This window comes from Telmatherina bonti, assembly GCF_933228915.1.
Source record: "Telmatherina bonti genome assembly, chromosome: 10".
Taxonomy (NCBI): domain Eukaryota; kingdom Metazoa; phylum Chordata; class Actinopteri; order Atheriniformes; family Telmatherinidae; genus Telmatherina; species Telmatherina bonti.
The window spans coordinates 36,616,840-36,630,017 of record NC_136628.1 but is presented as its reverse complement, the minus strand read 5'-3'; the positions used below and the strand labels follow the sequence as shown (position 1 = coordinate 36,630,017).

The following is a 13,178-nucleotide window of genomic DNA, read 5'->3' as shown; positions in this document are numbered from 1 at the left end:
CAAACTTTCCCACAGTATCTGTAGGGGATCGGGCTCACTCGCAGCTTGTAAAACAAACCTGTTAAACTTACAGAAAATCATCATGTTTAAACTCTTTTTAGTGCATTAAGAGTTGGAAATTTCCCCCAGAAGATGACGCGAACCTAAAACAGAGAACTCAGCATTCAGTGCTGAATAAAATAACAATAGATCCTCTTACTGAAACTTTTTTAATGTTTCACCGAGTGATTAAAAAGAGGGTTGGTTGTAATGATGGAAAACAAACATGAAAGGAGAAAAAGAGTAAAAAGAAAATCTGAACCATGTGATTCTGACTCTACAAAACACAAAAAAGCTCAAAGTGCAACCAGCTGAAGGAGAGAAACGGCAAGAAAGAACGTAAAAAGAAAATTCATTCATTCACTTTTCTTTATGGACAGTGAATGATCAACAAAAACAATGAAAAATTACAAAAAAATTTAAAAGGGATTTTTTTTTTGTTTGTTTGTTTTTTTTTTTAAAATCTCTTAAAATTGTGAAGCAAAAAATCCTGATTTTTCAATTCGATTTTCCCACCCCTACCTAACATGCATGTCTTTGGACGGTGGGAGGAAGCCGGAGAGAACACGAGGAGACCATGCAAACTCCACACAAAGACCACTGACCAAGCCTCGAACCAGCGGCCTCCTTGCCGTGAGGCCACACATGCAGCCCGCAAAAATAAACTAAAAAATAAACTAAAGAAATGCAGAAATACGGATTATAATTACGACACGAGCAAAGAAAAAGCACAACCACAAAACGTCGACAGAAAACCATAGAAACAATGATTAAACCACAATCTTAATATCTTAAAAGCTGGAAAAAGAAATAAAAACCTAAAAAAAATCTTTAAAAGCCGAAATGAAAAGATCCACAAACGAACCCGAAACAAAAGATGTAAAGAAAAACAACAACTAACCACAAATAACAGACACAGCTGAAGGTTTTCCGTGAAACTGGGAGAGAGGAGTCCCAGTTACCATGACACCAGTGACCGAGTTACCATGGCAACTAGTTATGGCCTGCTCCGGACCAGGACAACAGCTAGCGGTGGACCTATTCATAGATGCAACACGATTCAAGGACAATTAGTAAGTATTCAAACATAATGAAAATAATTAAACATGCAAGACGCAGCTGTAAAGCTAAAAGTCGCGTTGCTGCCCGGACGCTTCAGGGCTACTCGATTAGACGTTCAGGTGGGCCAGATTTTCAAATAAAATAAAATTATCAGAGCCAGTAAATAAAGTAAGGGAAAATAAATCAGGAAAAATAAATTTAAATAAAGACACATTTACATTTTGAAAAATAAGTAGTTTATTTATTTTTCTATTTTAAATTCAGTCCCACATGAGGAGGACGAATGAAAAAAATAAAGTAATTAAAAATCCAGTCAGTTTATTTTTCTTCAAACTTTTAACATAAAAAGTTCATATCAAACTTAACTTCTCGATGTGGTGCCTCCTTACATTATAATCTATAAAAACCGCCACACACTCATCGTATATTAAACACATCGGTTTGTGACGGCAAAATAAACATATACTTATCAGTCCAGGCGGGGTTAAATCTGGGCCGCATGTGGTCCGCGGGCCGCCGTTTAGAGACCTGCTTTAGGGGGACGGACCGGTCCGTCTCCCTAAAGTGTCCGGGCAGTAAAGAGCAGAGCTAGCAGGAATCTAGCAGCTAGCCTCACAGCTGCTGCTACAGAGCTGAGACTTCACCGTCGGGTTTGAAGTGTTTGGAGACATTTTTATGGACATGAGGACAGACGAGACTTCCTGTGTATGGAAGCTGCTTCACACCAAAACAAAATGAAATGGTGACGCTGGAAACGTGATGGCAGCTTGGTTCTGCCCAGTCAGAGCTGCTCATTGTTCCGAACTGCTGACATATTTTCCCTGAAAATTTAGGAAAACATTTAAAGAAAATATGGAAAATAGGTTTGATATGTAATGGATTTATTTATGGTTCCGCAAATAGTGATGATAAAATAGTTCACATGAATTAATAGATGTTGAATGAAGAATAAAGTGGTTTAAATGTTGAGACAGAGTGAAAAAACACCCGCGTGACGGATGAAAATCATGATCATCATTTAATAACGCATTCGTAGCTCCCTGAATCCTCATCCAATCGTAAGGTACCAGATCGGTTACCATGGTAACCAGCGCTGGTTAATCAGTCCGCTCCTTTTCAGGTGCGTCTCTGCTGAACGGGGAACCGGCAGCAAAGACACCAAACATTTACTGAAAGTTTGTAAAAAGAAAACAACACAAAACACACAAACTAATGATGAATACATCACAAACAAACAAACATGTAAACAACCATAAAGAGACTCGATGTCTCACTGGGACCACAGACAGGATCCAGCATTTTGCCTCAATCTGCTATTTTCAGAAGTTTTGTTTTATAATTAGCTTCGTTCCTATAAAATAAACGAGAAAAACAAAACAAACACAAACATGTAAACAAGCGCAGGGTCGGTACGGTTTGGGGTCTTTCCCCCGTCCAGGAGAGCCGACGAGGGACCTTTCACATGTCGTCTTGTGATGCATTCCTTCTTTTTATTCAACCTTTTTGTTCATTCCGTAACACCTGACTTCCTTCTGAATCAGAAAGCACACATCTCCGTCACAGTCTCCGTCGTTTTATACCAGGAACAGAGGAGCATTTCAGGGAAGACAGAAACAAAAAGTCCACATTCACCATCCAACACTCATGTAGAGGTTGTTTTAGGTCACCACTCTGCAGAAACACAAACCCTTCCAGCAACAAGACAAAAGCCTGTTCTTACCACGGCGTCCAGGAACTTGACGCAGCGTCTCAGCTCGGGTCGGGTCTCGCAGAACTGTCTGAACAGTAACCGTCCGATGGGCTGCCGCTCGCACAGGCTGCTGTAGTCCTTCTCTACAAACACAAAGCACAAGAGAACCGTAAAGGGTTCAATCGTTTGCCTCCTTCTGGGTCAGAGCTTCATTTCATCGATGCAAAGTGTTTGGAAAGCTTAGAGCAATGACGGAAAACAAATATTTTAATATTATATTTAATGTTTTATTAATAATAATAATAAGAAGAAGAATAATAATAATATGAAAATATGAAAATAATTAGATATATATTTTTTGTTTGATGCAATGTTTGGAAAGCTTAGAAGAATGATTGAAAACAAATATTTCAATATTATATTTAATATTTTAATGTCAAATATAATAATAAATAGTAGATAATAATAATAATTAATATTATAATAATAATTTTAATATAAAATAATAATACTAATAATTAGATTTTTTTTGTTTGATGCAAAATGTTTGGAAAGCTTAGAGGAATGACTGAAAAATATTTTTCATATCATATTTAATAGTTTAATTTAAAATTATTGTTATTATTAATAATAATAATAATAATAATAATAATAATAAATAATAATAATAATAATTTTCATTTCATTGATGGAAAATGTTGGTCAATATTTTAATTTATTTGATGTTTTAATATTTGGAGTATTTTCCGCGGGTGTAAATTACAGGTTTGAAGACAACACATTGCAATAATTCACAGAATAAAAACATCACTAGAACATGCTCATAACAGCCAAAGATGGTCAGAAGAGTTTATTTGCTTTTTTTCTTATTGAATTTTAAATTGCAGTGAAATGGTTTACACAGACGCAGATCTGAAGCAAAGAGAATTAGAGATCGCCAAAAGTTATTCTGACTTTCCCAAGAAGCCTTAAAAACGTCTTTAACAATTTTATCAACAAAAAGAATCAATGCCGTGAAGCAGGTGGCATCGGCCGTCTTCAAGTGGACTTTTAAGATTATTCTTCGGTATTTTTGACAATGACTGATGAAAGCTTGGCCAGGTTTGCATTCCTACAAACACACCTGTTGTCACGGTAACGACCTGCTGATTGGGACCTTCCAGACTTTGCATAAAGCTGTCAAACTGACGTCATTGGAGACGTTGTTTTGCAGTTGTTTTGGCTTTTTCTGATATGAACAGACTAAAGAAGACTAAGAAAAATAATCATTTATTTGTCGCGTTCTGCTCGCTGATCGTCTGGTACTAAACTGTTGAAGGAGACTTTACAGAAGGAAAATCGTCTCTTTTCACTCCACACACAGGGACGGACCGGACATCTGGCATAGTGGCCAGTTTTAACTGAATCATTTCTGTCCTTTGGTTTACTTTGTTAAATGTTCCTTATATTAAAAAGATGAGTTAAGCTGAGAACTTTTTAATAGTTAATGTCATTATTCAGCTGATGATTGTTCTGTTTGGCTGCTCTTTGCCACTTCCTGCATGCTTTCAGCTCCATAATGATGAAGATGTAGGAATATACGGAATTTGATGGATCCCAAAATTTCAGTCGGATATTAGATGTGAAACTTTTTTTTTTTTTTTTTTTCTTTTGTGGGGGGGTGTAAGCTCATCAGTTTAGAAACTTAAGAGTCGGAGTCTAAATGACCCCCTGTTGATCCCAATTGGCTGAGCAACGATCCATGACACACAAAACAATAGCCTCAGTTGTCACCACCCACTGTACTACAACCCAACTCAGAACAAACGGTTTGATTGTGGAAGAAATGCAAAGATTCTGAGGCTGGTATAAAGGGAAAAAGCTGCTTCTTGAAAGTGTTCAGTAAATACTGTCAGTTACAACTAAAACTATAAGTATTTTAGTGTAATTCCAGCATTGTTTCATGAGGTTTTTCAGTTCTTAGGGTGGATTCACATCAGGACAGTCCGCTAGACTCGGTCCAATTAGGGACTCATCTCAGCTGTAGGGGGGTGTATTCCATGAGGACCGAGATCGTGTTCATGCTGCACTTTGGTCAAACCAGCCAAACCATTGGAATAATATATCCCCATTCCCACCAGAGGTGGTGCTGTGCTAGTATTTAGCATTAGAAGAAAATGAAGAAGAAAACTCTGTTGTGAGTTAAACATGGAGACGAAACTATGGCTGTTTTGGGTTTTTATTGTGTCTTATGCAAGTATACTGCAGACATCCACTGCAACAATGGACGCAGTATGAACACCAGACGAGGCAGAGGACCTTTAACGCCATCACTATGGATTTACCCACAATGGAATGCTACGCCACATGCAGGAAGTTACTATTTTTTGTAGTCCACTTCCTGTATTTGGTCCGCTTGAATTGCGCCAGGATTGTTTTTGTAAGTGGACCGAGTCCACTTCTTTGGTCAGAATCAGAATTCGTTTGGCACATTCACATTTCCTCAAATGAAGCGACTTTCCGAGCAAACAGACTCTGATTCGAATCAAAAAGCTGATGTGAATGAGCCCATAAATTAATGTTTATTCTTATTTGCTCCTTCAGGTAAATCCCCATTTTTACAAACAAGTTCTGTTTGTAATTGATGCAAACTAAATAGAACTGCTATCTCTAAAAACCTCACTGGTTAGCAATCCAAATATCGTACATATCAGCCAGTTTAAACCATATTTATCTGATCAGTTTCAGATTAATCTAAACCATGATTCTGGTCACACAGCAGATTTAGTCATGGAGTTCCACAGGGTTCTGTACATGGACCGATACATTTAACTTTGTGTGCTTCTCTTAGGTAAAATTATTGGGTTGTGTGCAGAAATTCTATTGCTATGCAGATGATGTTCAACTATACTGCAAAATTCAACATTTTGTTCTGGAAGTTACTGTTTTTGGATCCAATCACAACAAGCCTTCGATATAGTTTCCAACAGTGAACTGAAAAGCACAACCTTGAGTTACCACGTCTCCCTGTAGCCAAACATGCTCGCAGTGTTGGTTGAGGGAGAAGACACCTTCTCTAAATTTAATCTCTTCCATGTACAAATATTTGTCACATGAACAGCAACAATGCTAGCATGCAGAATGCTAAAGTAACAGGGAGAATCTCAGCTAAAAGACTACCAAACAACTGCTATCTGAACAACGCATAATCAAATCCCAAACCTATGATAAAAACACTTTTCTTAATTTCTCAACTTCATGCAAACCAGAAAAACAAGTTCCCATATGAAAGCAGATACTCTGATTACGAAGATGTCTGTGTATTTTCTATGCAACCAAAACTCGGTGAGCTAGCACCATAACAGTAGCAAAAGCACTTCGCAAAGCCATAAAGTATGTCATTCTTTTGGTGTTTTCTGGTCTAATTTGTAAAAAATCTACTAATGTGCTCTGTCATGACTCTATAATAGATTAAAATGATCATGAAGGCTGTTCAAAAAAAGATTAAGAACGTTTTCCATTGTAGTGTGGGGGTTATTCTTTTATTACCTAATCGGTGATTTAGGGGTCATAAAAATCAGCTGAGGGCTGCGTGGTGGCATAGTGGTTACGACTGTGGTCTCACAGCAAGAAGGTTGCTGGTTCAATTGGCTAGGGTGAAGCTTGGACAGTGGCCTTTCTGTGTGGAATTTGCATGTTCTCACTGGGTTCTCTCTGGGTACCGTACAAAGACATGCATGTTAGGTTGATTGGTTATGCTAAATTGCCCCTAGGAGTGAGTGTGAGTGGTTGTTTGTCACTGTGTGGCCCTGCAATGATAGATAGATAGATAGATAAATACTTTATTAATCCCGAAGGAAATTGTGCAGTTGTCCGTTGCTCACATTCATAAAACAGCAAAAGAGAAAATTTAAAGTTTAAAAAAACCAGACAAATAAATAATTCAACAGCATTAAAAGATAAAGTGCTACAGGTTAAGGTGCTACAAGTTAAGGCACTGAAAAAAACAAAGTTCAGGACTAGTATCAGTCTCTCCTGCTCCTCCCTGAAGTGGCTGCATTATACAGCCTGATGGCACGAGGGATGAAAGAGTTTTTTAGTCTATCAGTGGAGCAGCCCAATGAGAGAAACCTGGAGCTAACAGAGCTCCTCTGCCGAGAGAAGACAAGATATAGGGGGTGGCTCTGATTGGAGAGGATTGCCCTGATCTTAGAGAGCGTCCTCTGCTCCACCACCTTTTCCACAGAGTCCAGGCCGAGTCCAACCACAGAGCCTGCTTTCCTTATGAGCCTGTCCAGCCTCTGAGTGTCCCTCTTTTTAGCGTTGCCCCCCCCAGCACACAACAGCATAAAAAAGAGCACTAGATACAATCGATTGGTAGAACATGTACAGTAACTTTGAACAGACTCTAAAGGATGCCAGCCTTCTTAAAAAATACATCCTGCTCTGAGCCTTTTTGTACACAGCATCTGTGTTAGCTGCCCAGCTCAGACTGTTATCCAGCTGCAGCCCCAGATATTTGTAGTTAGAGACCACCTCCACCTCAGATCCACTGATGTTGATGGACTGTACAGCAGGGGGCGCCCGGCGGAAATCCAGCACCAGCTCCTTTGTCTTTGATGTATTAAGCTGGAGCTTGTTGTGCTGGCACCACTCCACAAAGTCCTTCACCAGGCCCCTGTACTCCCCCTCTTCACCCTCCCTAATACATGCCACAATTGCAGTGTCATCAGAGAACTTCTGCATGTGGCATGTATCTGAGTTGTACTGAAAGTCAGAGGTGTAAAGAGTGAAGAGGAGGGGCGACAACACCGTGCCCTGAGGTGCTCCAATACTGCAGGTCAATGTTGAGGACCTACACCCCCCCACTCGGACAAACTGTGACCTATTAGTCAGATAGTCTGAAATCCAGGTCACGAGGTGAGGGTCCACAGCCATGATGTTCAGCTTCTCCCGGAGAAGGCTGGGCTGGATGGTATTAAACGCGCTGGAAAAGTCAAAGAACAGCAATGGACTGGCGAGCTGTCCAGAGTGTACCCTGCCTTTCACCCAAAGACTGCTGGGATTGGCTCCAGCTTCCGTTTGTCGGACTGAGCGGTTAGGATAATGAACGAATGAAAAATCAGCTGAGTTGCTAAAATATAGTTTTACACTCGTGTACCTTAGAAGGGTCAAATGGCGAATTCGGGTACATTTAAGTGGTTTTGCCTTGATATAAACAGGTAAAAACATCTATAAAATTACCAGGGTTTTTTTTTTTTTTTTTATGTTTACGTTTGCACAATTCCTTATAAATAAATTACTTTAAAGACTGATGAATCTGATTTAGTGAACAGGACTTCCCCTGGGGAACAGGAGTTCCCCAGGGTTCTGTTCTTGGACCTCTTCTGTTCAGCTTGTATCTGCTCCCTTTGGGTCAAATATTACACAACTTAACATAAATGATCTTATTTATGCAGATGATGCACATCTTTACGTGTCTTTGTCACCAGATGACTGAAGTCTTACAGACTTTTGTGTCAGTGTTTGAAGCAAATCAACACCTGCATGAGAGACTTGTCTACAACTACATGAAGATAAAACTGAGATGATTGTTTGGAAGCAAAGAGAAGAAGATCAGCGTTGGTAAACACCTGGAGACTCTGTGGTTTTAAAACCACCGACCAGGTTTAGGCCCAAAATACACCTAATATTCAGACAATATAAACCTGCAGATTTGATCTAAAGACTCAGGTCACCTATTCCAGTCCAGAGTCCCAGTCCAGAGTCCCAGACCAAATATGTAGAAGCAGAATTTAGCTGCCAGCAGAGATGAGAGGTTCACAAACAGTTTAAACACAATTGTAAAACGTTTCTCATGAAATCTGTACGGTAACTTCAAACTTATCTTGCTTTTAATCATTTTAATATATGATTTTCTTGGGATTTTTGCCATTTGTTGCTGCCTTTTCCTATTTAATGGTTTTGTTGAACCATCTGTAATTCTTCTGTAAAACACTTTGTCGTCTTCCACATGAAATGTGATGTACAAATAAACTTTGTGACATTTTGTGTAAAATATAATAGATTCCTTGAGATTTTAACCAGCTGATTATTTTTTTACTGTCAATATAGTGGGTTTTAGGTAGAATTTCTTTTTTAAATTCATGTTACATTTCTTTATCTACACTGCCAGAGTTAAGCTTATAGGGGCTCACTTTTAACTCACTAAGAATTGTATCAAATCTCTCCATGTAGCTTTAGTACATCTCGCCATCTCTAAACCTAAACATTTAAGGGATGATACCAAAGAAACATGTAATCTTTAAATCATACCTCCATATTTTAGATGTTTATCAGAAGTTGTTTGAGTTCATCCTTCCAGTTGCTTCAAGACGAAACACAATATTAAGGAAATATATTTGCATTTGCGATGAAAAGAGATGCAAAACAACTCCAGGTGTTTTGCTCACAAACAAATGTGATTCAAGGCCAACCAGAGACACTGGCTGGAGATGAAAGAAGCTGATCTCCAAAACCAAATGTGATTCAGGTTGAATGTTGTCTTTATGGTCCAATATCACATCGACAATCTCCCCCACAGCTCCAAGGAAAAAAACAACAAGAGAAAGAGGGTCGCCCTGAATTCTGACACTAAAACCCACTGCATATGTTCCTGAGAACAGGCAGATCAGTTAACTGCAGCTCAGTCTGCTGAAAATTTCTCTAAAAACAATTACCGAACTCCGACTGGGACATAAAAAAATCTGATCTTGTTTTCTAGACAGTCACACCTAATTTTTTCCCAACTATACACACTGCCTGGCCAAAAGAAAACCTCTCCAACTGCATTTTGCCAAGCTAACAGCTAGGAGCTAACAGCTAGGAGCCAGCAATAGGCGCCAACAGCTAGGAGCTAGGCGCTAACAGCTAGGAGCCAGCAATAGGCGCCAACAGCTAGGAGCCATCAGCTAGGAGCCATCAGCTAGGCACCATCAGCTAGGCGCTATCAGCTAGGAGCCAGCAATAGGCGCCAACAGCTAGGAGCCATCAGCTAGGCGCCAACAGCTAGGAGCCATCAGCTAGGCGCTATCAGCTAGGAGCCAGCAATAGGCGCCAACAGCTAGGAGCCATCAGCTAGGCGCCATCAGCTAGGCGCCATCAGCTAGGCGCCATCAGCTAGATAGCCATCAGCTAGGAGCCATCAGCTAGGAGCCATCAGCTAGGCGCTATCAGCTAGGAGCCAACAGCTAGGCGCCAACAGCTAGGCGCCTCCTATTGGATAATTCCTGCAGGGTGGTCATCTGGCAACAAGTTATTTAACTCCAACTGGTACGATGAGCAGATTCTCATTCCTTTCAACAAAAGACACATTTTATGGTTGTGGAAAAGATTTATTAAAGATTTAAAGAGAAAACCTGAAAGGAGATGAAGAAATAACTAAAACTGGGTTCAGAACTGTCCAACTCAGCATTAAAAGCTGGAAGGAGGGTAAGAATCGTCTTCCAGGAAGAAATGTGGTGGAAAAACATCCTAAATGATGGTGATCACTTAAACATTTGGTCAAACCACATGGAAGAAAAACAACAGTAGAACTCAGGATCGTGTTTGATTAGGAAACAAACACATTTTTACATGAACAATGTGAATGAGCCAGAAGAAAACCATTGACCAGTGAGGAGAACCAGAGACAAAGCAGAAAGACTGGACTCTGGATCTGGAAGAAGGTCATGTGGTCTGAGTCCAGACTGACCCTGTTTGTGGCCTAAGTCTCACTTCAGACCTGTTTATCTGTCATAAATGTTAAATGTCTGTCTGTCAAATCTTGGACGAGCTGTCTTAAACTTTGAATTTCCCCTGCGGGATTAATAAAGTATCTTTGATTTGATTCCAGAGTGATGGAGCATCTGGGTAAGAAGAGATGCATTTGAGACAGCTTTGCATGGTGGTCAGATTCTCCATCAATACAAGAAGTTGGCAGGCATCTCAGAACCTGGCAGACCGGGACCAGAACACGTACCAGAACAACTTCTACTCCTGAAGTTTACTGAACAGATAAGCAGCCAACTGGTTGCACAATCTTCACATTTTCCTTCTTCTTCCCTCTACTTCCTCTATCGTATAGAGTGTTTACTCAAATTTGTTTGTAAATGGCTTTGTATATACACAAGACATGGTTTTATTATTTACTTTCTACAAAATTTATTACCTCTCACCATCCAAAGACATACATGTTAGGTTAATTGGTTACTCCAAATTGCCCAGAGGAGTGAGTGTGAGCGTGAGTGGTTGTTTGTCTCTGTGTGGCCCTGCGATGGACTGGCGAGCTGTCCAGGGTGTACCCTGCCTGTCGCCCAAAGCCAGCTGGGATAGGCTCCAGCTTCCTTGCGACCCTGAATTCGATTAAGCGGTTCAAAAAATGAATGAATGAATGAATGAAAAACTTTATTCCTCATCTTACTGTTGGAGGGACATTTTCATTCATAAAAGCATCTTGATGTAGAGAAGTTCAACCAGCAGCACCGGCATGTCCAACCCCAACAACGCAGTAAATAAATAACTTGGGTGGATGATTGCTTCATTAATGCATCTTATATCTCTGCCGAGTCATTTCCTATGTGACCCAGTGACTGGTGGCTGCCCAGTTTGGCCAGGTTCTGTGATGCCTTGAGTTTTTCTGCTCCAGTTATCGCCATGCTTCTTTCATCCCCTCTGCTCTAACACTAATGATCTCTTTTCTCTCTAATGTTCCTCCTCTGTTTGACTGTGAAGCCAACAGAGCAGGTCAATGTGAAAAACAATGAAGAAGTCTGAAGAACAAAGGAAGTCAAATGAAAAACCAAAATATGTGGAAGGTCAACGAAAACGTGACTAATTAATATACTATACTGCCAAAACCACATTCCAAAACCATTGGTTTCTTCGCATAAAAAAGGCCAAAAATTAGCATCATGATACTTCAAAAAGCTGCTTGGTCCAGTCTCACAGCAACTCCTCATGCGTGAAATATGACATTCCACTTCCTGGGAATTTATGGTTTTCTGGTTGTGGATCAGTGGACTTTCTCAATAGATCCATGAAGGTATAATGTACATGAAAAGGAGCTCCAGTACTGTACAGCACATGCTGTACATTGACAAAGAGGCCTCTGTCAGGCTCTATAGGCCTCATGTCGCTACAGGGAAGACATGGCGCCAGGTGCTTTAGCACATACAACAAGTTGGATTTCCTCATACGAGCCATCTTACCAATGCTGTTGTCATCAAACCACCGGTTTGCTTCACACTGATTCCTACATGATATTCTTAGTTTGGAAATCAACTTCTCCTGCTGACAAAAGGTTTGGGGTTTAAGTTTCAAGGCTCTGTTTCAGGTCTGTATCATGATAATTGGTATTCCACTGCAGAAAAACAATCACAATTGAGTTTCACAGTCCAAATGGTTAAATGTCTTTCGTTTATTGATGAAGCACCGAGTTATGAATGTGCTATTGGCTATGAGGCTAGAATGGCTATGAGGCTGGTGCACAGGCTGGAAAATTGGACTGGACTTTCTGCTCCATCAGAAGTCATGCCTCTTCTTTTCTACACGTCTCTGCTCCCTTTGGGTTAATCATTACGCAACATCAGGGAGCACTGTTATGCAGACGATACACAACTTTCTGTCCCTGCAGTCCAACAGACTTAATGTGTCAGTCTTTGGAGCAGGTAAACACCTAGATGAGCGAATGACGAGCTATACAAATGTTCTTGTTGAGTTTTCTATCCTCTTTGGCATTCTGTGAACCTGATGCAAAAAAAACCAACTTGTACAGTTTATAGAAAAGTACTACCCTACCTAAAGCTCTTCACTGCCATGAGGGTGCTCAAGTTTTTCAGATATCATTTGCTGAATTTCTACTACCCTCAGAAAAGCACAAAACCTAAATTTAGCAATACATGGTGACTGAAACACTTACATTTTTTAAAAAAATGCTCAAATATTGTTCCTTTTTTTACGCTCATGAAGGGGTTTTTCAGGCATGTTGATGTAAAAGTATATCGCAGAAGTGTGAAGACGTATTTCACATTTACTACAGGTAGGGGGTCACATGGCCAGGTCATTTCAGGTGAAAATACTTCTGCAAGGACTTCTTCGTCTACTGATGAGCAACAGCAGTAGAAAATGGTGTTGAGTTGTTTAGAAGGCCAGAAAAGGAGATGAACAGGAAGAAGACTGAACAGAAACTGCCAAATAAAAAGCACCAGAAGAAGACGCAGATGCAAAAAACAAACATTGTGGATTTAAAACGACTTTATATCGGTGCATTACCGCTACAGACCCGTGTCAAAACAGGGACATGAACTGTGAACTCGCCGCTGCAACCTAGTGGATAACATGGCTTAACTATAGTAAGATAAAAAATGCCTGGAAGTATGAGGACAGCATT

At 40.1% G+C, this 13,178-nt stretch overlaps 1 protein-coding gene across 1 annotated transcript in view; it reads right to left on the bottom strand.

Annotated features, from left to right (window-relative positions):
* The window catches only part of grk6 (G protein-coupled receptor kinase 6), a gene marked incomplete at its 5' end in the record, with an annotated part of 94,684 nt that overhangs the window by 50,860 nt on the left and 30,646 nt on the right, over nucleotides 1–13,178 (bottom strand). Inside the window, one exon of the mRNA XM_079247110.1 lies at nucleotides 2,822–2,934. Within this exon, the coding sequence (XP_079103236.1) occupies nucleotides 2,822–2,934 (113 nt within the window). The remainder of the gene's footprint in view (nucleotides 1–2,821; nucleotides 2,935–13,178) is intronic.